Source organism: Coturnix japonica, chromosome 9 (assembly GCF_054131305.1).
Source record: "Coturnix japonica strain WE chromosome 9, WE-NBRP24, whole genome shotgun sequence".
Lineage (NCBI taxonomy): Eukaryota > Metazoa > Chordata > Aves > Galliformes > Phasianidae > Coturnix > Coturnix japonica.
In genome coordinates this window covers 30,624,104-30,645,934 of record NC_140671.1, presented here as the reverse complement: position 1 = coordinate 30,645,934, position 21,831 = coordinate 30,624,104, and the positions used below count along the sequence as shown (strand labels likewise).

The window sequence follows — 21,831 nt, the reverse complement described above, 5'->3', positions numbered from 1 at the left end:
GTGTGTGAATGGCAAGAGACAGAGCAGAGCTGGGAGGGTGTAGTGCAGTTCCAGTTTCACCTCCTCCTGTATAGATACTGGTGCTGCCCTCTGAGCTGCAGCACTTATGGCACATCTGAGCAAAGCTGAGATTACAGCGCTGCCGTAGCATCAATTTGCAGTTAGCCCCCCTCAAAAACTTCAGCTTTATGACTTCAAACCCTCGGATGCTGCTTGTGGATGATGTTTCTTATGCTTTCCCATCCCCCCCCCCCCCCAGCACTGAACTCGTGTGCGGTGAACAACGGTGGCTGTGAGCACGACTGTGTGCAGCTGACAGCCAACCAGCACCAGTGTCGCTGCCGCTGGCACTACAGGCTGCGGGAGGACGGCCGGCGCTGTGCCCGTGAGTGCTGGGCAATGGGGGGAGGGATGGCAGAGCTGCCTCTGGGGCTCTGTGGGTCATTACTGCTTCTCTCTGCCCCAGTGTGGAGCCCTTGTGCTGAGAGGAATGGGGGCTGCATGCAGCTCTGCCGTGATGTGCGGGGAGCAGCGCGCTGCCAGTGCCGCCCTGGATACCAGCTGGGACCCGATGGCAAAGCCTGCCAAGGTGAGCAACTGCGGGGCCAAGCAGCATCGCCACTGCTTTGGGGGTTGATGGGGTGACGCTGAGGGATGCGCCTTTGACACTGTCTCAAGGCTGCTGCTCTTCATGGTTTTTCTCATTCATAGATGTGGATGAGTGCTTGACTGGCCTGGCCATGTGTGCACATCGCTGCCTGAACACCCACGGCTCCTTCAGGTGTGCCTGCAACCCGGGCTATGAGCTGGGAGCAGACAGCAGGCAGTGCTACCGTGAGTACTGCAGTGGGATGGAGATCTGTGGGTCAGGAGGGGGAAAAAGGAGTGTGTGTGGGGGGGGTCCTGCTGATAGAGTGCTGTTAGTGCTGCCTGCTGAGAGCAGACTGAGTCACAGAGCTCCATGGGCCGTGGTCAGAGCTGTTGGCTTCTCCCACCAACAGAACTCATCTCTAAAGTTACCATTGCACCAGTTTAGATGGTTTACTTGGAGCTGTTTGGCCCCAAACGGGCCAAGTCCCACTCCCGGGGACTGCATTGGATGAGTCTGGTCAGCTGTAGATGTGTAAGTGAAGGAGGAATTGAGCTAATGATGTGATCGCATCTGCTCCCATCAGGAAGAGAAATAAACACAATTCAGTGCAAGACTGAGCCAGATTGCCATCTGTTCAGCCAAAGCACATAAGCAGAGACAGCCTGAAGCAAAGCGGTTGAGGGCAATGCAAAGAGCTGCGTGCTATTCAGGAGCCAAAGCGCTGCTGGCACTTCTTAAGTGCATGGCTGATCCCACAGTGCATGTTCTGCAGAACAGAATCCCATAGCTCAGTTTCAGTAGCATCCACCTCTGCCTGTTGGGTGTTCTTGGATAAGCACGTGCTTTTAGCAAGTTTGTTCCCTGCTCTGCCCTGGCTGACCACATTTAGCAGGGAAGACATTCATGTTTTGAGATCTGGAAGTTCACTTTCCGCCACAGCTTTTGTTTTCTACATGCACAGACCCACTGGGGAGCACCAAGCTCCTCTTCTTTCATCTTTCTTGGGCCTAAATGCACCAAAACCTCAAGAATGTTCTTGTAGGTGGCAGCTATTTTTCTGAGGTTCGAGAGTGACTCAGAGCCCCGTGGTACTTTGAGCCTAAAGAAGCTTCATTAGCAAGGCTGGAGTTTACAAGAGCTTTGCCAAGCTATGGAGACACATGGCTGCTATTGACGCTTGCCTCTTCCATTCGGACATGTCATTCACTGCCTTTCCTAGCTGCAGGCATCTGGATATTCGCAGCACTCAGCTGCTCCCATTCCCAGCTGGCATCCAAACAGCTCTGTGCTGGGAAAGCTGAGCCAACTTTGGTTGGCAGCACATCCTGCAGCTTGTCAGGAATGGGAGCAGCTCTGTCTGCAGTCTGGTTCATCTCAGCTTGACCATCAGCCTGTCCCCGAGGGGCTCCACAGGGTTATTTTTGTGCAGCCCTTTCCAGCCCAGCATCTATTCCCATCCCTTGCAGCACAGCATTGCTCTGCTCAGTGGGGCTGTGTACCAAAAGCACACACAGGGAGTGGGTGCCCATGGCACTGGATGCTGACAACATTCCTTCTGCAGGGATAGAGATGGAGATTGTGAACAGCTGTGAGAGTGACAATGGTGGCTGCTCCCATTTGTGCCATCACAGCAGCACCGGCCCCATCTGCTCCTGTAACTCGGGCTACCAGCTGCAGGATGACCAGAGGACGTGCACTGGTAAGGCCAGACTCGCTCCTTGTCTTCACAAGTCTATCCCAAGCCACGAGGACCCCCATGTGTCATCTACTGTGTGCACATATACCATGGGGTATCATGGAGCAACTGCTGTTACCACTGTGGGTGCTGTGTATTGACACCCAGCACCCTTTGCTTTTATTTAGACATCAACGAATGTGAGGACGGCTCTCACTGCTGCCAGCAGGACTGCTACAACTACCCTGGGGGCTACGAGTGTGCCTGCCGTGCTGGGTACCGGCTGCGTGCTGATGGCTGTGCCTGTGATGGTGAGCAGGGCTGCATACAGTGTGAGCTTTGTCCTTGCTACTGTAGGACAGTACTTCTTCCAGTCACTCCCAGTTAGAGAGCCATGCAGTCACTGGAGTTGGAAGGGGACCCTTAAAGGCCATCTGGTCCCACTCCCCTGCAATGAGCAGAGGCTCTCCATCACTCCTTCAGCTTTTAGAGCTGGTTGCTTTGTGTAACCAGTGAGGTGCTGCCACCTGCTTGCTGTCCCCTTTGTGTTCTAGATGTAGATGAGTGCTCTTCCAACAACGGCGGCTGTGAGCACTCGTGCCAGAACCAGGCAGGGTCCTTCCAGTGCGGCTGTCCCGCTGGGTACAAGCTGGATGGAGACAGGAGGGGCTGCATCTGTAAGTGCTGCATGCTGAGCACACTGTGCCCATCCCCATCCAGCAGGACCATGGAAACAACCTTACACCATCAGGAGCATCAGAGTGCCATTTTATTACCCTGACTTCTGTGGTCTCTGTAGCTGTTCCCCCAGCTGTAGAGGACTCGGTGGAAGCCCTGGATGCCCGACGCCCCATCATCCGCCCCATCCCACACGTGGCCATCCTGCGGGATGAGCTCACCCAGCTCTTCAGCGACGACTACGAAGAGGAGGAGGAAGAGATGGAGGCAAGAGGAGAGCACACGCTTTCAGAAAAATTCGGTGGGCGTTTTGTGGCTGTGGCCCTTTTGCTCTGAAGCCTCCAGTTTGAATGATGGGTGCTGGGTTTGTGCTTGGTGGAGGCACCAGCAGCTGCAGGCTGTGATGTTGGGGTTGCTGGGGGCAGCAATGGGGGATCATCTCAATATCTCACCATGTTGTCTCATTGCAGTCTGTCTGGAGAACACCTTTGGCCACGACTGCAGCCTGACGTGTGAGGACTGCAAGAATGGGGCCACATGCAACATGGAGGGGACAGGCTGTGAGTGCCCGGCCGGCTGGAGCGGGCTGCTGTGCAACCAGAGTGAGTGATGCTGTGCATAGACCCTATTGTGTCTTATTGAAACCCACAGATGTGCATGCTGTTAAAGCTGTGCCCTCTGTCCCACAGCCTGCCCGCCTGGAACCTTTGGCAAGAACTGCAGCCAGCTCTGCCTCTGCCAGAATGGGGGCAGCTGTGAGCCCAGCACCGGCACCTGCCGCTGCCCGCCTGGTGTGGCTGGGATCCACTGTGAGGATGGTGAGTCTTTGGGCAAAAACAGCTGTGTTCCACTGGTATTTTTCCCTTGCCAAAGCAATGAGCATCTCTGTCAGGTGTTCATCATGTGCTTCTTTGGAGCCTGCTGTGTTTGCTGGTGTTAGTGCCCCCCATTTCTGAGGGTGATCCTCGCTCCCGAAGAATTAAAATCTGGGGGATGTGGAAGCAATGAGCCAACGAGGGATTCAGCTACAGACAGGGTTAGGTTCATATGGAAGCTATTACTGAAGGAGGAGAATATAAAGTAGGGTAGGAGATAGCTGGAGCTCTCTTTTCTGTAGGAAAGAGGTGGTTGAAGGGTGCAGATAGAAAACAGGGAGGTGAGGTTAAAGCAAGCTGTGCTGTGCTGGGTGGCATTTCCTGCCCTGCTGTCCCTTGGGGAGGGCTGGGCAGCAGCTTTGTGCTGACACAGTGCATCATCTGTATGCTTCTCATGTGGAGGGCTCAGTTCTGAGCTGGTACAGGGAATCCTGTTGCCCTTATTAGAGGCCCCAGCATATTGCTGGTCAGGCAGCAGTCTGACCCTGAGTGCACCCTGTGTCTAGGTTTGTTGGTGATGTCCTCCGATTTTGCTATGCATCTTCCCTACAAGACGTGAAATTACAGACCCAAATTGCTCCATCATCCCTATCCCCAGGCTGCCCGAGAGGATTTTTTGGAAAACAATGCAGGAAAAAATGCAACTGTGCCAACCGAGGTCGCTGCCATCGGATCTATGGAGCGTGTCTGTGTGATCCTGGCCTGTATGGGCGGTACTGCCACTTGGGTATGGCTCTGTTATGGGGTGCCCGCTGCCCTTGGGATGGGTGCCATAATAAAAGGGTCACTGTTGCCCTGTCCCTGCAGCGTGCCCCAAGTGGACATTTGGCCCTGGGTGCTCTGAGGAGTGCCTCTGTGTGCAGCCAAACACACAGCACTGCGACAAGCGGGACGGCTCCTGCCACTGCAAACCTGGTTACAGCGGTGTGCACTGCGAGACCAGTGAGTGTCCTGATGGGTTTCCCTCTGCTCCGTCCTCCTGAGACCTCTGTGCCTCTTGCTTGCATAGATTAGGAACTAAACATGTTATCTTTGCCCCCAGAGTGTGAGCCCGGCCACTATGGGGAGGGCTGCAGGAAGAAGTGCAGCTGCTCTCCGGATGCACAGTGTGACCACATCACTGGGCGCTGCTGGAAGGAGTGTCCCCTGGGTTACCACGGGGAGAACTGCGACCAAGGTGAGGTGGTGGGGTTGGAATGGCTTCCAGTGACCCAGCTCTGGGTCTAGAGAGGGAGGCAGGATCCTCATGCATAAAGATCCTTATTCAGAAAGGGAAGACGAGCTCTTACCGCATCCTGCCCACTGGGCATCCCTTCATCCATAGATGAAGGTGTCAGGTATCGACCTGTCTTTTTTCCTCCCTTTTACTTCCAGACCATCAGTCCCTAGGAGAATGATGCTGTGTTTCCCCTTCCGTTCCTTTCCCCCTGCTGACATTCTGTTTGATATGCACGTGGCAGATTTGGTACTTCGTGCCCATTAAAACTTAAAGTTCTGCCCCCCTGGAGTAGTTCCTCTCTCTGAGCTCCATGCTCCCCCTCCCTGCTTTCCTCTTGCTGCCAAATGATCCAACTTAACTTTTACTGTAAGAAACCCCCGAGGCTGTGAGTGAAAGTGCAGTAGGTTCTTGCATCCCATATTGCATCCATTCATTCCAAAGGGCTGCAGCAGCACTGCAGCTCCTGGCTGCTCAGCTGAGGATATTTGTTAAAAGGAATAAGAAAGGAGCCTGCAGGGGGGGAGTCACAGGAAATAACACAAATATTTGTACAGAAATAGGAGGCTTTGGGCTGTTGTTGGGACCTGGAAATGATTAAAGGGTGAAGACAAACATCTGCCATCAATTAGCACAAAGGAGGAATAACAAAAACTCCACTGTGTCACTGGAAATTTACGAGCTAGGGCGCTTTTTCCTGCGCTAATTTTGAGTGCTGGGGTCTTGTAGAAACAAAAAGAGACCATGAGCGAGGTATGTGTCTGGGGGCTGAGGTTGGTCTGTAGGATCTCAGTGTCTCTTGGTCTGTGTCCAGCTCTATAACCCACAGCTCTCACTGCTGTTTGCTTGCAGAGTGCCCAGCGGGGCGGTTCGGGGCTGGCTGCCTGCAGCTCTGCTCCTGCAATGGGGCTCCCTGCAATGCGGTCAGCGGGCAGTGCCTGTGTGCACCGGGATGGACAGGGCACGACTGCGCCCAAGGTGAGCACTTCTCATGTTGTATGGCAGCCACTGATGGTGAGTGGATATCCTGCTAACAGTTCTGCATACAGTGAGCTGGCCCTGTCCCCAGCCCTGCAGCATCTCAGCTGCCCTGCTCAGCCCTCAGTTGACATCCCTTGCACGGCTCCTGCAGGCTGCTGGGTTAGGATGCTTTGCCAGGAGCGCTGTTCCCCAGCAGCAGATGTGAATCTCCAATTGACACGAGGGCCCTGGCAGGTCCTAGCACTTAGTGAGGGATGTTTATAAAACAAACATGGTGATGTTGTCCTTACTGCTAGCCATGTATTCCCAAACAGAAGCATGTGAACTAGAGCAGGGAATCCACTACCATATTAGACAATCCCACCTTGCCCTTTTGGTTGCCAGCTCTCTGCAGCCCCTTGTCCCTGTCCAAGGGCACTAAGGAAGCAACCCAGCTCCAGCCCCAAGCTGAGCCCTCACCCTGCCCTGTGCTTCTTACCAGCGGCATTGAGCTGCCCTTATTCTCTCTGATTGCTGCAGCCTGCCCAGAGGGTCGCTGGGGTCTCGGCTGCCAGGAGCTGTGTCCTGAGTGTGCCAACAATGGCAGCTGTGACCCCACCACGGGAGCATGCGTGTGCACACCGGGCTTCACTGGCAGCCACTGCCAGGATGGTGAGCATTGGGTTGTGATGAGTGTTGGGTCATGGTGAGCATTGGGTTGTGATGAGCGTTGGGTTGTGATGAGTGTTGGGTCGTGGTGAGCATTGGGTTGTGATGAGCGTTGGGTCGTGATGAGCGTTGGGTCCTGGTGAGTTCTGGGTTCATGATTGTGAGTGTTGGGGTTGTGATGAGCAATGGGGATGTGGGAAATGCTGGGTCCGTGCTGGTGAGCACTGAGTCGTGGTGAGTTTCAGGGTTAAGGTGAATGTTGTGCCCTGGTCTCACTGCAGACTTGCAGCTCATGTCCCTGCATTGCAGTGTGCCCACCCGGCTGGTTCGGCCAGGACTGCCAGCAGAGCTGCAGCTGTGGGAATGAGGGACATTGCCATCCTGTGACGGGGATGTGCAGCTGCGCACCCGGCTGGACGGGCCACGACTGCCGGAGAGGTACGATGCCTTCACTCCTTGTGCATCATTCATAGGAGACTCTGAGCTGTGCAGTGCTGGGCTGGGGCTGGCTGCTTTGCCATCCCTGTGCCGTGCCTCTGTTGCAGGCTGTGCTATGGGGCGCTGGGGTCCAGGCTGTGCCAATATCTGCGAGTGCAGCAGCAGCTCCGGGAGCTGTGATGCATTGACGGGGCAGTGTGCCTGCGATCCTGGCTACACGGGCAGCCGCTGCGAGGAGCGTGAGTGTGTGCTGCAATGTGTTTGGGCTCAGGTTTGTTTCCCAGGGAAGGGTCAGTGCCATGGCAGTGGCAATTCCATCCCCGCGATGCTGTCCTGGTGGGGGTGTGGGTACATCTGCGAGCAGCAGACCCTTGTTTTAAACACGAGGCAGCCATATCATTCCAGATCCCATATGTCTCAGTGTGAGCTCCCACCATAGCACAGTCCACCAAGGGCAGCTTCTCAGTGCTCTTTGCTCTCTCCCCAGGTTGCCCAGCAGGATGGTTCGGGTTGGGCTGCCGGCACCGCTGCCAGTGTGAACATGGGGCCATGTGTGACCACATCAGTGGGGCATGCACGTGTGCTGCAGGCTGGAGGGGGACCTTCTGTGAGCACTGTACGTACCCCAGGGCATGGGGTGACCCTTGGGTGTCTGCTCACCCGCCGTGCGCCCTTAAGAACCGTCCATTCTTCTCACAGACCCTCTGGGCTGTTTGCTTTGTTCCCTACAGCCTGCCCAGATGGATTTTATGGCATTGAGTGTCAGCGTGCCTGCAACTGCCAGAATGGAGCCCGCTGTGACCACGTCACCGGGCAGTGCCACTGCCAACCAGGCTGGACTGGACCCCACTGTGCCCATGGTGAGTGTCCCCCGGGCAGGATCTGACCCCATGCAATGCACACAGCTGTGCTATTGCTCCAACACTGGGGGTGCAGAACAGTTCCCTTAGCTCGTGCTGGGATCCCTCTGCTATAGTTCAGTTTGTGTCTTTATCTTTGCTGGTGTTTTTGCTGCTGAGAATAGCAGAGCTCCCACCCTACAGCACTGATGGAGCTGCTGTCATCCCAACATCTGTTTCTATGCGCTGCACAGTGCCAGGTTTTGGCCAGGCTCTGAGCTGTGCATGCCAAGAGGGGCAGTGTTGTGTGCTGCATCTATTTAGGTGCCAAGGAGGAAATACCACATCTCTCCAGAGAGGCTCTGTTCTGACACACAGCTCTTAGCCAAGCTTTGCAGACTGAAGTGGTTCAAAGGTGCTTTGGACCTGGACTGCCCAGCAGTGATCTAGAGCTGACACAGCCCTATGGAACCCTATTGGCAAAGGTCCCTTGTTCAGGGGCTGCTCCTGAAGGCTGTGCATGAACACGCTGCTGCTGGATCTCACAAAGGCTGAGGTGCCTGGCAGAACAGATAACGTGATGTCACACTAAGGATGGCAATGCCCATGTGTTGGAGTAGCAGCCACATGTAACGTGCTGCTGTGGGTTCTCTGTGTAGCACCATAAAACCAATGCATGCATGGTCCAAAGCAGCAACAACCCATGGTGTCAGGGTGGTTGTATGGTCAGGCTGCTTGCTGGCCCTGCCTGCAGACAGAAGGCACCATTGGTTGCTGACAGTTGTGTCTCTCCTGCAGTGTGCCCACAGGGCAGGTTTGGTGAGGGCTGCAGCCAGGTGTGCAGCTGTTTCAACAACGCCACGTGTGACCACATCACTGGCCGCTGTTTGTGCGCTGCTGGATGGATGGGACCCACATGCCAGCAAGGTAATGTGCCCCGTGGCTGCCCAGCCTACCCATAGGCGCTAGAAATGCCATTGCTTGGGCTGTGCTGTGCTTTGCAATGGGGGTAAGTAGATCCAAAAACCCAAGAAAGATGAGAGCAAGTCAAGATTGCAAAGTGAGACTATCAGCACTTCCCATTCATTCCCATAGACAGATGCCAAGAGTTTGCCCTCTCCCAGTGCAGCAGAAGCTGCCCTGGCTCACAGTTCTGCAGCAGCACAGGGTGAGGGCTTGGCTGCTTGCAGTGCCTCCAGGCACAGCTCAGTGCAATTGAGCACGAGAGCATTATTCATGTGCTTAAATGGCTTTTTGTACTGATGCTCACTGCCCTCACCCGGTGTTTTCTGGGCTATGTGCCACCACCAGGGCTGAGGCATTTCTAGAGCCTGGTGGGGCATAGAAATAGTCTCCCTCCTAGCAGCAGTGGGACAGCAGAGGCTCAGAAGGCACCAAATGTTTTTCCATCCCTCTCATGTGTGCTCTACATTTGTTCCAGCAGTGTCCAATCTGCTTTAATTAGTCATCACCTTCAGCTACAGGCTTCCTCCTGCACACTATTACTCAGCTCAGCACAGGGTAGGGGAGAAACGGGGTGTTTTTAGGGTTTGGTTTCAGGGTTAGGGAATTTAGGATCCTCATTCCATGCCCTCCCATCCCCGGGCTTGCTGCTGGAGGCTCAGCTTTGCCTTTGGCACACACCTGGAGTGGATTTCTGATTGATTGCCTTTTGGTCTCCCCACAGCATGCCCAGAGGGTTTCTATGGGACAGGCTGCCACCAGCGCTGCCTGTGCCACAATGGGGGGACGTGTGACCCCGCCACAGGGCACTGCACCTGCCCAATGGGATGGACTGGGCTGGCCTGCGAGCTGGGTAAGGATCAGGCCAACAGCATCAGGGCTCTGCCACCAGCCGGTCCCATTTTGGGGTGGTTTCTCTTTGGGGTGACAGCTCTGCCCTTTGCTCTCTCCTAGCGTGCACTGATGGGCATGAGGATGGCTGCGGGCAGCGCTGTGCCTGCCTGAATGGGGGGGTCTGTGACACACAGGGACGGTGCCACTGCCCCCCTGGGTGGAGTGGGAGCACCTGCGAGAGCCGTGAGTGGGGGTGGTGGGATGTGGGTGTGGGGTTGTTGCTGTGGTTTTGGGGTGGTTTTAAGGTAAAGATAAAATTTCATGAGGGCTGCAAGGAGTTTGGGTTTGGGCTCCTGCTCTGACCCAAAGCTCCTCCCCATCCCCACATGCCTTCACCACTTTGTATAGACCAGCTTTGAGAGTTGCTGGGTGGTGCTGCTCTGTGTATTCATTCATAGGGTGGATGTGAAAGCTGAATTCCCACATTTCTGCAGCTGTAGTGCTGACTCCTGGCTCACGCTGGTACTGCAGGTACTCAGTTTGCAGCTGCTTTAGGTACTTCTATTACAGCAGCAGCAGCAAAGTGATGACATTGCAGCCATGTGTTCTGCCAGCACCCAGCTCTTGTTAAACAGTGCTTAGCCCAAAAACCTTTGGTGCTGTTAGGATGATTCTTTCACACCATCTTTTGTGCATGACTCTGTTTGCAGCTGTCACACATGCAGTGAAAGGAGCCCCACATCCCTTTTTTATTGCCTAACTTGTCATTTCCCCCCTTCTTGCACCCCAAGCCTGTCCAGTGGGGCACTTTGGGGCGGGCTGCCAGGAGCGCTGTGACTGTGGGGCCAAAGGGCTGTGCCACCCCATCACTGGTACCTGCCAGTGCCCCCCTGGATGGAGGGGCCAGCGCTGTGAGAAAGGTGAGATTGCATTGGGGTCCTGGCTGCTATGGGTTGGGAATGGCCTGTTATGGGTTGGGAATGGCCTGCAATGTCTCCCTTGTCCCCACAGCCTGCCTGCCTGGGCTGTTTGGGAAGAGCTGTGCTGAACGCTGTGCCTGTCCCCCCGGAGAACCCTGTGACCACATCACTGGGCACTGCAGCTGCCCACTGGGCTTCACTGGAGCTGCATGCGAGACACGTGGGTACCCACAGTGCTGCCAGGGGGCTTGGGGAGCAGCAGGGATCATGCTATGGGCATGGAATGGATGGGGAGGGGTGGGTTTGCAGTGTCCTTGCATGCTGGGAAGGAGGTTTAGAAACACAGTGCCCCTGTTCCTGCAGCCTGCCCACCTGGCACCTTTGGGGAGCGCTGTGCCCAACGCTGTCACTGTGTGGGACCCACCCAGGACTGCCACCCCATCACCGGTACCTGTGTCTGTGCACCTGGTCACCACGGGCCTGACTGCGAGCAGGGTGAGCCCATGGCTCCAGGTGGGTGGATGCTTTGCTGTCAGCTCGCTGGGCACTGTGTGATCATTGCTTTGCTGTGCAGAGTGCCCTGAGGGCTGGTACGGCCCTGGATGTGTGCGGCCGTGTGAGTGCAAGAATGGGGCCCGGTGTGAGCGCACCACAGGGATGTGCCACTGCCCAGCTGGATACATCGGTGCTGACTGCAGCATTGGTGAGTGTATGGGAATGGGGCAGGTAGTGGCTGATAGCTCCTGGTCTCCCTGCTTTGGTATATGCTGTGGGAGGGCATGAGCTGATCTCATCTGCTGTCTTAGCACTGGAAACACGGTCTTGCACCATTTGTTGAGTGCCAAACTGATGTCTCCGTGATACATCATCAGCTTTTGCATCGTGCCATCTGGGTACGGCTGCCTCTGCTTCTCCAGCAGAGGGAAATGCAAAAGCTCTGCCCTGTAAGCACAGCGGTGATGAAGGCAGCTGAAGGTGTCCCCTCCCACCAGTGTGTCCCACCGGCCGCTATGGTCCAGACTGTGCACAGCTGTGTGCCTGCTGGGAGGGGGCCACGTGCCACCACGTCACCGGGGTCTGCCTGTGCCCACCAGGAAGAGTCGGTCCCACTTGTGAGCAAGGTAACTGTGAGCTGCAGGGGAAAGGTCCCAGCAGGGAACCTGTTTCCTGCTGTGTCCAACACTGTGCCTTGTCCTGCAGGCTGCCAGCCGCAGCGGTATGGGGTGGGCTGCCAGCAGCATTGCTCCTGCCTTAATGGAGGGCTGTGCAATGCCACCGATGGGTCCTGCACCTGCGGGCTGGGATGGACGGGGGAATCCTGCGAGTTAGGTAAAGCAGCTCCATGCACACAGCGCAGGCTGAATGGTGACTCGCTGCATGCTGAGCTGCCCCGCTGTGCCCCACAGAGTGCCCAGCTGGGAGCTTTGGTGCTGGCTGCCAGCTGCGCTGTGCCTGCAGGCACAATGCCACCTGCGACCGCATCACCGGCGCCTGCCGCTGCCCCCCGGGACGCTATGGGGCTCTGTGTGAGCATGGTGAGCTGGGGGGCTATGGGGTGGGCAGGAGCACAGGGCCTGTGTGTGCTGCAGGGAGCTCCCTGTAGCTGAGGAGATGCACCATGGGCATGTTTGAGAGAGAACAGCTCAGTGCTGCTCTCTGGATGCTCCTTTCCAGGTTGTCCCCCGGGTTTCTATGGGACTGACTGCCAGCAGCACTGTGACTGTGCACATGGAGCTGCCTGTGACCCAGCCACTGGCCACTGCCACTGCCCCGTCGGGCTGCGGGGTCCTCGCTGCCAGGAAGGTACTGTGCCCCCACCCCTCCCACACTGAGTCCTAGAGCCCTTTGGCACAGATGTGCTGCTGTCCCCAACCAGGCTGTGAGGAGGGGCTGTATGGCGAGGGATGCCGGCAGCGCTGTGACTGTATGGGGAATGTACCCTGTGACCACATCACGGGGCACTGCCTCTGTCCTCCAGGAAAAACCGGCCCCCAGTGTGACTCAGGTGAGGATGGGCAATGAGGTGAGCAGGGAAATGCAAAGGATGTGGCTCATATGGGTGCAAATGTGTCTTGTTGGGACTGATGTCTTATCCTGCCCTGCCACGTTGGGGTAAAGCAGCAACCTGGTCCTCTCTGCCCCACAGAGTGCCCTGTGAACCGCTATGGACCCGACTGTGCTCTCACCTGCACCTGTGCCAGCAGCACTCAATGCAATGCCCAGACTGGCCGCTGTCACTGCCACCGTGGCTCCATGGGCTCCTCGTGCCAGGAAGGTGAGCCCAGCCCTATGCTGTGCTGGCCCTGCGTGCTGCCTGCAGCACAAGGGCTGAGTGCTGTCCCATTCTCCTCCAGCTGTGCCTGCCCGGGTGCCCACCAGGTCCCCAGAGCTGCAGGGGATGGAGCACAACGTCCTGCCACAGCCACAGGGCCCTGCAGAAGTACATGACCCAGCTGGAGGACTTGTTCCCAAGGCACTCAAGTGAACCAGCTCATGGCAGATGGGATCTGGGTGCTGCCTGGGCTGGACATGGGCTGTAGGGCAACATTGCAGCTGCTGGCCCTGATCTCTGGGTGTTGGACACTGGGGCTGGAGGGAGGGGGTTGAAATGATGGTTGGAAATAGGTATTTATTCAGAAGTATTTATGGCAAGCTGTAGCACAGCAGGGCAGGAGCTGACCAAGGACATGCAGCACCCAACCCAGACACGGACACATGGGCACAGAGCTGTGGTTGGTGGTGGCACAGCACCAGGTCCTGAGTGCACAGGGATGGCCCCATCCCACATGGGTCAAAGAACTGTTTCCTTTCCAGATGGGATTTCTTTTAATCTGTAAATAACTTGTAATTTTTTATTATTTTTACTAATTTTTTTTTCTTACTTCTTCCTTGACTTTCATTTTTTTTGCATTAGGTGTCATTATAATGTTCCTATAAGCACGTAGTGAAGGACCCCAATGGTATAAATGAGGTTGGGTGTTGTGTGAGAAGCAGGGAGGAGGTGGTGATGTACCCAATGCCCACAGGCTCCTGCTGTTCTTGCTGCCTGTTCCCTACCCACCCAGTGGTGCTGTACCATTGCCATGCACCTGAACTTCATATTTATTTCCTTGGGGGTCTGGAAAGCCTTCCAGCACGGAGCCTTTCTGAGCAGGGAATGCAGAAGCTCCGTTGTTCAGACCATGGCTGTTTTTTACTGGCTTTGTTTTTTAATACACCTTGCTGCTTGTTTTCATGTAGCACTTGCTTGTCTCTTTGGGCTCTTGTCTCTAATTTAGTACCGATTAACAATCCTAATTCTTCCACAGTTGGTAGAAATAAACAGGCAGCCTCACCCACCTTCTGTCCTCCTCAGCTCTTCCCCTGTTCCAGGTGAATGTCACTGCAGCCTGATATGGAATTTTAGCAGCTCTTTTGAAGAACTGACCCACATCCATCACAAACCAGCAGTGAAGACACAGCTGTCCCACGGAGCTTCCTGCTGGTAGCTGTTAGCAATGGGGAACAGCTGGCCCCTTGGTGAGGGACCCACTGCTGCATCTTGGGCAAGGAGGACGTTTGTCTCATTAGAATCCAAGAATTTATTATTGGTCACCTTCATCCTTTGGCAGTTTGATACAAACAGAGACATCAGAGCAATGCTGCCCTGAGCATTCCCATTGCCTCCAGCAAACAGACCTGAGTTGCTCTGCAGCCAGAGCACCATTTCCTGCTTCGATCCTCATCCTTAACCACTCCTTGGTGCTGAGTTCTGGGGGAAAGCCAGCTCTGCACAGGGCAAGAATGCCATAATACTTGGCCAGAGGCACCTGGATGCCAGGTCCTATGTCAATTAATGGCCACAACATGCTACCACAACCAGTCCCTGCCCACCAAACCCAAGAAGAATGGCTCTTCTGCTGCCTCCTGGCTGGGCTCAGTCTGCAGAGCTCTGGAGATCCCATCAGGCTGAGCTTTCTGCTACACATCTGTCTCAATCCGGAGCCTCTCCATGCGCCGCACGTTGCACTCTACAGCCACACGGCTGGTGATGGGCCGAGCACAGGCCTGGGGGAACCAGCCCCGCTCTCCATCCCGCAGCCGCTCACCCCAGCACCAGCCTGGGAGGAGAAGAGGGGGGTGAGAGCATACCTGGGAAGCACCCACAGGAACCCTCAGGGCTGCTGGGGCTCTGTCAGCTTCCAGGCCCAATACAGTGGGTACTGAGTCTCTCCCTGTGATGCTGGGAAGAGCCACCAAGGCTGTGCCCCACTGCAGCCATGCCTGGAGGTGCAGGTCCCACTCACCATCCTCCTCGCCCAGCACCAGCACCACATCAGCCTGCTGCAGGGAAATCTCATCTGCCTGCTTGGCCATGTAGGCACGGGTGATCTCCACTTGGCTCAAGTCTGCAGGGAAGGAAAAAACCAGGTTAAGAACATGGGGTCTGTGCACCCCAAGCTGAGTAGCAGCCCAAGCACAACACCAGGCCAGCCCCACAGCCCCTACCTCCACGTGGAGTGCTGTCGGGCTGCTCTCGCTCCCTGTGCATCAGTGCAGTGACCCAGCGTGCACGGTCACTCCTGGCAAAGGATAAACCAGAGTGACCAGGAAAGGCCATAGATGGCATCATGCTGCTGTTAGGGAGGGAGGCTTTCAGGACTCACAGTGTCTCAGCTGACAGCAGCACCACCTCCCGCCGGCCCTCGCTGTCCCTCTCCATGGCCACACGCAGCAGGTACCCACCCAGCCGGCCAGGAGGAGGGGATGGCGGCTCCGTGCTCTCCATTTTCTCCACTGAGACTTGGTCCAGCATGGCGTAATTCATGACGGTGTAGCTCTCCTCACTGCAGCAGGGACAGAAGGGGCTTCTCAGAGCTTCCTCCCTGCTTGGCATCGCAGTCCTGTGCCAGAGGAAGGCCCTGAGCTGCTGTACCTTTTCTTCTTGGTGATGATCAGGATGTCATTGAAGAGGAAGAGGTGGCAGACCCTGCCGGAGCCCTTACGGAAGATTCCTCCTTCCTCAGAGGAGAGCAGGTAGAGCTCACCCCGCTTCAGCAGCCAGCGGGAGGCAGAGATCAGGGGAAAAGGCTGCAATGGAGAAAACCTGAAGGAGTATTTGTCTCATACGTGGCAGGTAAAAACAACTCAGATTAGAATGTTAGATAGAAACGCCACCTATACAGCAGCAGTCAACTATTCCAGCCCACAGCCTGCTCAGCCCCACTGCCATGCATCCTCACCTTCTTCTTCCCAAACTCCAGCTGCTTCTGCAGGGTGTACAGCTGCTCTGTCCTCTCCATCGCACGAGCTCCTTCATTGCAGTTCTTAACCAGCTGGAAAACACAAGGGGGAATGGGAGGATGGGAGGAAGGATGGGGTGCTGCTGGTGACAAGTAAGAGTTGTAGTGTACTCACCTCTATGGTGGTTCTGAGGCCAGGACAGCACCAGTGGAAGACACAGAGAAGGAATAAGGATGGGACAAAGAGGAATGAGGAAAAGAGGACAAGGAGGAGGAAAAAAACACCATCAAATGAAAGAAATGGGCAAGTGAGAAGCTGTGGGCATCCCACAGCTATTTGCAGTGAGAAATGTCAAGTGAACTAATGTAAGAAGGAAAAATAAAGAGGGCAGAGGATGAGTTTGGGACCAGAGTGATGAAACAGAGTGCTGGGAAAGAGGAGAGGTGGGGAGCTGGTGGACATCCTCACCTTGCTGATGGCTTTCAGAGCTCTGGTGGCAGCTCCATATGCTGCAGTGCATGCTTGTGTTTTTTGACAGACCGTCTAGAATGTCAAAACAAGAGGAATTAGTGATACTGCAAAACAAAGCAACAGCGGAGCAGCTGCTGAGCTGGGATCCCTGGTCAGAGCTGAAGGCTCTCCTGGCTCAGCAAACCAATAACGGGAAGCCATCCCCTCTCCAGAGGTGCCAAGCAATGCTGCAGTGTGACTTACATCTAACAGCAGGGGAAGCCGTGTTACTCTCTGCATAGGGAGAATGAGAAATGATATCAATGGCAGCCCTCCACATTCCGGTTTCCTTTCTATTTGTTTCAAGGCCTCTTTAAATAAGGGATTTGTGTTTCTGGAATGAGACAAGAAATCTCCATTAACACTGTTTTTTAGGTATCAAGATTTTCCAGAGGATTCCCATACATGATGAACACAGTGCAGTGCTGCCTCTGGGGCTCAGCTGGAGCAGCAGGTGATGGAGAAACAACTGGAAACGTTGAGTCTACCCAAGGGTGGGACACACCTGCACCACCAGCACACTCTGGGCTGTGTCTCTGCGTGCATCCCTCATACATCCCATCTGCAGGAGCTCCCTGTGAGAGCTGTACTCACAGCAGCCTCTGCAGTGTCCTCTGCTGGTAGACTTCGTTGGAGCAGTAACTGACATAAGGGTTGAAGTGCTTCGAGGCGTGTTCCTCCACAATGTCACTGATGTCAGGGATGAGGACGTTCTCCTGGTGTCTCTTCTCCAGGGCTTGGAAGAAGCTAAATAGAGGAATGCAGACAGTCTCACTGCATGACTCACCAGGGCACGACAGAGACGACTTGCAGTTTATTGCAGCCCTTCCCCCCATGTGCCTTGCTCTGTCCCATGAGCTTGCATCCACCCCCTTCCCTCACACATTTACCCCCAGGGCTCCCCCCCAGCTCTGGCCTTTGCTTCATCTTCCACAGCCCAGCACTGCAGGCATGTGATGCCTCTGCAAAAGCACAGACTGGGCCTGGGCAGCAAAAGCCTTTTGCTTTAGGAATTAAAGAAAGAAACAGACTGCATCCCCAGGGCAGCTCACAATCCCAACATGAGGTTCCCCTGCTGTAGGAGGCCCTGCCGCCCCCACACTGGTTCTCACACAGCTGCATTCCCTGCATCCCATCTGGGAGCTTCCAGGAACCAGGAAAGCTCTCAGCACAGAGATGGGGAGCTCTGCAGCAGGCACGTGACTGGGCTCTGCTATCCAAAATACTACGTGCTGCTCCTGGTGGTGAATCCCTCAAGCCAAAACTGACCCAGCACGGTGACCGTGCAACACCAAGATGATGCTGTAGCATTATAGGGTCATGTGCTGGGTGAAGTGAATGTCTTAGTACTTCCAGGTAGCACCAGGGATGCTACCCCCCCATCAGAGAGCTGCAGAGTTCTACCATCACAGTGCCCCACTTGCCTGGTGCTGACGGCCAGGATGTCGCTGATGTTGGAGAAGAGATGGTGGTGCTCTGTCTGGGTCATGGTCTCCTTCAGCTCCTCTGACTTCTTGAAGCAGCCCACCAGCACGCTCAGGCTGTGCATGTAGGAGTACTCTGATGTGATGATCTCAAACATTGCCTGAAAGCAGCGAGATGCAGCACAGCAAGCTGCATTACTACTAGCATAGCAAGGTCATGAATTAAAACCTACCGCATCTCATTCACACCAACAATGCCCATGTGTTATTTAATAACGCCTGTATGCGATTTACATTCACAATGACTGGAAAATGCATTTCCAGCATCCCCCATCCCACACATTGCCTGGCATTGAGGACTCCTGCAGGACGTGCCCCCAGCCCTGGCCCACTGTGTGCTCACCTCCTGCCTCTTGCGCTCCTCGGGTGTTATGGCCTCCAGCACTCCAGCCTCCAGCACCTGTGGGTGAAACTCAGTGTTGAAAACAGCTCCCATGGACCTGCACAAGAACTGTGTGGTTCTACAGGCAGCAGAGCTGCTTCAAGAGCAGGGATTGCTCTGCAGCACACACATCCCACGAGCCCAGACCTGCTGGAGCCCAGCATGTCCCAGCTGGCCCCAAAGCATCCCACAGCACAGTGCTGCAAGATGGGTGGCATTTCTGCCTTTAAAAACACACGCTGCTTTCTGTTTCCTTTCAATGAGCAAGGCACCTGCATGTGCCATGAGGGCTACTTGCAAGGATGGATAAGCAAAGGTATAATCATTAACAACACGGAGTTTGCTGCAGGTACAGCCTGGCCCTCTCAGACATAGCAGAAGAGATAGGAAAGCAGGATGTTGGCACACAGTACCTCTGGGAGCTGGCTCCAGGTGACCTGTGCGGGTCGATAGCTCCGTACCACGATGGCAGCACCGGGCAGGGACGGCTCCTCGGGGAAGGGCTCCTCCAGCAAATCCTCGTCCGACTCATGGCTGACGGAGTTCAGCCCTCGCTCCCGGATTTCCTGGTACAGCCGTGGCTCTGCGTGGGGAGAGGTGCAGAGTGAGCACAGCCTCCTGCAACCCGCCTCGCCCTGCTGGGACGGACTTTGCACAGCACTGGTCAAGCAGCAGCTTGCACGTCCCCAGCAGTGTTTGCTCTGAGCAAACAGAGCCAAATTGCAAGCTACAAGTACGGCTGCGCCCTCCCCAGCAAGCAGGAGTGCAGGGGCACACGTGCAGCAAAGGGACTGGAAAAGGGAGAATACATGACAGCACAGAGGGGAGGCCCTGGGGTGAGGACATGCAGCACTCACGGTCCTTGAATGAGCCTCCATGCTTCTGCACCCGCTTCCGGCCGAGGGATTTCTGCAGGAGGAAGAAGAGGAGCTGCCACTGTGCTGCAGAGCTCACACCATGAGTCCCAGTGCCAGCAGCTGCATTCAGTTCCCTTGAGAAGGGTTGCAGCCTGCACACAGTGCCCTGCTCCCCCAGCAGTGACTCAGCTCCAGCCTAACCCCAGTGTTATCGGGGTGACCATCTCAGCAAGCTTTGCCACTGCTCGCTGCTGTTCCCATCTGTCTGCCCCACACCTGGACTTTGCCTGCCCGGCGCCTGGGTGCTGGCAGTGCTGCTTTGCCCACACCCACGCACTACCCGCAGGAGCCAGCCCATATTCCATACCTTCTGTGGACCTAAGAGGCTGCTGGTGACAGGCAGACTCCCAGGCTTGGCTCACCAGGCTCAGCCAGCCCCACCAGGTGCAGAGCAAAAGATGCAGCTCAGCCCACCCTGTCCCCATCCCCACCAGGCTCCATCCCTGCACCAAACCCACCTTGCTCCTGCCAGGGCTGCGGGCAGGAGGAGCACTCCCCTCCTCCGCCAATGGTTTCAGTGTGGGGACGGTGCTCACAGGCTCCATCTCCATTCCTGTGCCCTTCATGGCTGCACGGTACGACATGTTCCTCAGGTTGCGTTTTAACATCCCTCCTCCATCCTCCGTGTCCTCCTGCAGTGTGACGCTGGGGACGGACGCTCTCTTCTGCCCTGAGCACGCAGCTTCAGGGCTGGATCCAGTGCTGGGGTTCCGCGTGGGGTTCTTGGTCTTGGTGGAGACCGCCAGGCTCCGTGGGATGAGCTGCTGTGTGCCCACCTTCAGCGCAGCCGGGCTGTCGGTGCTCAGCACGATGCGACGTGGCTCAGCCAGGGGGAAGCAGCCCATGGTGGGGTCAGGATTGCGCTTGCCTGGAGGAGAGGTTGGTGCTGGGGGTCCGGAGCGCAGCGGGTGGCAGCGATACTCCAGGAGGAAGGTCTGGTCATCAGCTGGTGGGCTGTGGGACATGGCAGCGGTGCAGGGAGCGGAGAGCTGTGCAAGAGACAGACAGTCAGATGGATGGACAGGGAATGAGCACTTTCCCCTGCTAAGGCTGAGGGTACAGGCATGGCACAGCTCACAGCGCTGGGTGGGAGCCTGGAGGAGCCCACACCGACCATCACTGTACTGCTGGGGACCCCACACGGCTCTATTGGGCACTGATCCTGACGGACCCCAAAGCCCAGGGGCAGACCGGGCCGATGGGTGCTCAGCCTCAGCTCCCTCTGGGTGTCCCCAGAGCCCCTCCAGCTCTCGGCTCTACTGCTCCTTGTTAGGAGCTAAGCTTGCCCACCCCCTTCTGAGCCACACAGCACCCTGAGCCCCCCCTGGATAAACACCACATACATCATTCTGCTGCTCTATTGCATAACTCGAATTAAAACTCGGCTTTAACTACTACAAACTGAGATCCCATTGTCCACCACGTCTGAGCTGCTCCCTTCCAAAGGCCACGGGGAGCAGAGCACAGCCCGGACCGGGACCCATCTCCTGGCACAGGGACAAAGCAGCGCATCGACAAAAGCCCCAATGATCCGGGGCGCTTCTATTTCCCTGCGTTAAGGGCAGGGGGGGGTCAGACGGTTCCTCCTTTCCCCCTCCCTAAACTGCAGACACAGCCCCATCCCCATCAAAGGACCCGGAAGGATTTGAAAAGAGCCCCCCAGGTGCACCCCATGGAGCCCCTCCCCGCCCCATACCTCGGCTGTTTCGCAGCTGCAGGCGGTGCTGGGAACCCCCGACGGATCCACCCCCGTGTGCGGGGCGGACGGAGCTGCGGGACGGGACGGGAATTCCTCCGGGTGGGGCCGGGGGTAAAGGGGCCGCAGGGCTGAGGCTGGAGGGGACCGCTCCGCCCCGAGGGTTAAGGCCGGTCCCGGTTCTGAGCTTAATTTCGGTCCTGCTTCCCCCCCGGGGGTCCCCGTGCCCACCCCGGCCGCAGCCCCGCACCTACCGGGGCCCCGGAGCGAGGGAGGAGAGGGGCTGGGCCATAAAGGGGGCATGGCCATATAGTGGGGGCGGGGTCAAACCACAGAGGGGGCGGGGGCAAGAGCTCAGCTCACCTCCAGCTGTTGTCCCCATGTCCGTCTGTGTAGGGTCGGGGTGATGATGGACGAGCCGAAAAGAGATGTAAATTCGATTTAAAAAGACATCAGGGTCAGCTGTTCCCTCCCCCCTATTGCTCTTCAAGGCAGCTGAGCAGCCTCGGGTGTGCAGCCGGGCCCAGCCCGTGTTGATGGGAGCTGCCCCCCTGGGGCTGGGGGTGTCCCCTGGTGTCCCCTCTATCAGATCTGTGCTATCAAATGTCCTGGGAACCACCTTTCCCCTGACCTCCCCCTTTTGCCCCCGCTCTGATTCTGTTCCCCATAAAAAAGGAGCCTTTTTCTCCCTGCTTTATGGCGGATCTCAAGTGCTCGCTGGATGACAAAGTCCCACTTGTCAGCGGTGCCCTGTAACAGCTCCATCCCCCTCCCCAAACCCTGCCCGACAATCAGCCCATTATCAGCACTCCCTTACCCGATGGATGCTCCTCCAGTTCCAAGAGCCACGAAGCTGCTGCACTCGGCTGAGCCCCAAACCATCCCACGAAGCACTGAATGTGATCCATCCTCCAGCCATCACGCCGACCTCCTGAAGCAGAGAGCATTAAATCAGCTTGG

General features: G+C 56.2%; 2 protein-coding genes across 8 annotated transcripts in view; one reads left to right on the top strand and one right to left on the bottom strand.

Annotated features, from left to right (window-relative positions):
- Nucleotides 1-13,998, top strand: part of MEGF6 (multiple EGF like domains 6) — a 30,326-nt gene extending 16,328 nt beyond the window's left edge. For 3 of the 5 annotated variants that reach the window (XM_085509160.1, XM_085509161.1, XM_085509164.1), the window contains 32 exons: nt 260-385; nt 467-589; nt 712-834; nt 2,154-2,291; nt 2,456-2,578; nt 2,822-2,944; nt 3,067-3,246; nt 3,416-3,547; nt 3,635-3,763; nt 4,419-4,547; nt 4,628-4,762; nt 4,863-4,997; nt 5,889-6,014; nt 6,537-6,668; nt 6,975-7,103; nt 7,211-7,342; nt 7,591-7,719; nt 7,835-7,963; nt 8,741-8,869; nt 9,630-9,758; nt 9,860-9,982; nt 10,531-10,659; nt 10,751-10,879; nt 11,023-11,154; nt 11,234-11,362; nt 11,652-11,780; nt 11,860-11,988; nt 12,066-12,194; nt 12,334-12,462; nt 12,536-12,664; nt 12,806-12,934; nt 13,014-13,998. In XM_085509160.1, the coding sequence (XP_085365286.1) occupies nt 260-385; nt 467-589; nt 712-834; nt 2,154-2,291; nt 2,456-2,578; nt 2,822-2,944; nt 3,067-3,246; nt 3,416-3,547; nt 3,635-3,763; nt 4,419-4,547; nt 4,628-4,762; nt 4,863-4,997; nt 5,889-6,014; nt 6,537-6,668; nt 6,975-7,103; nt 7,211-7,342; nt 7,591-7,719; nt 7,835-7,963; nt 8,741-8,869; nt 9,630-9,758; nt 9,860-9,982; nt 10,531-10,659; nt 10,751-10,879; nt 11,023-11,154; nt 11,234-11,362; nt 11,652-11,780; nt 11,860-11,988; nt 12,066-12,194; nt 12,334-12,462; nt 12,536-12,664; nt 12,806-12,934; nt 13,014-13,144 (4,178 nt within the window). In that variant the 3' untranslated portion in view covers nt 13,145-13,998. The remainder of the gene's footprint in view (nt 1-259; nt 386-466; nt 590-711; nt 835-2,153; nt 2,292-2,455; nt 2,579-2,821; nt 2,945-3,066; nt 3,247-3,415; nt 3,548-3,634; nt 3,764-4,418; nt 4,548-4,627; nt 4,763-4,862; nt 4,998-5,888; nt 6,015-6,536; nt 6,669-6,974; nt 7,104-7,210; nt 7,343-7,590; nt 7,720-7,834; nt 7,964-8,740; nt 8,870-9,629; nt 9,759-9,859; nt 9,983-10,530; nt 10,660-10,750; nt 10,880-11,022; nt 11,155-11,233; nt 11,363-11,651; nt 11,781-11,859; nt 11,989-12,065; nt 12,195-12,333; nt 12,463-12,535; nt 12,665-12,805; nt 12,935-13,013) is intronic. The other 2 variants (XM_085509162.1, XM_085509163.1) reach the window with 2 other exon arrangements.
- Nucleotides 13,999-14,225: 227 nt separating this feature from the next.
- Nucleotides 14,226-21,824, bottom strand: ARHGEF16 (Rho guanine nucleotide exchange factor 16). 3 transcript variants are annotated; one of them, XM_015882536.3, is made up of 16 exons: nt 21,689-21,824; nt 21,235-21,259; nt 19,634-20,164; nt 19,116-19,167; nt 18,672-18,841; nt 18,220-18,276; nt 17,817-17,977; nt 16,987-17,139; nt 16,597-16,726; nt 16,351-16,425; nt 15,882-15,974; nt 15,575-15,729; nt 15,306-15,485; nt 15,148-15,221; nt 14,946-15,047; nt 14,226-14,759 (listed from the first exon to the last, which is right to left on the bottom strand). In XM_015882536.3, exons 1-16 carry the CDS (start codon nt 21,751-21,753, stop codon nt 14,620-14,622), a joined length of 2,163 nt encoding a protein of 720 aa, XP_015738022.2. In that variant the 5' UTR covers nt 21,754-21,824; the 3' UTR covers nt 14,226-14,619. The 3 variants fall into 3 exon arrangements, with proteins under 3 accessions (XP_015738022.2, XP_015738021.2, XP_085365303.1); XM_015882535.3 differs by lacking the exon at nt 21,689-21,824 and having other exon boundaries at nt 20,872-21,291; XM_085509177.1 differs by lacking the exons at nt 21,235-21,259; nt 21,689-21,824 and adding an exon at nt 20,519-20,803.
- Nucleotides 21,825-21,831: the final 7 nt, after the last annotated feature.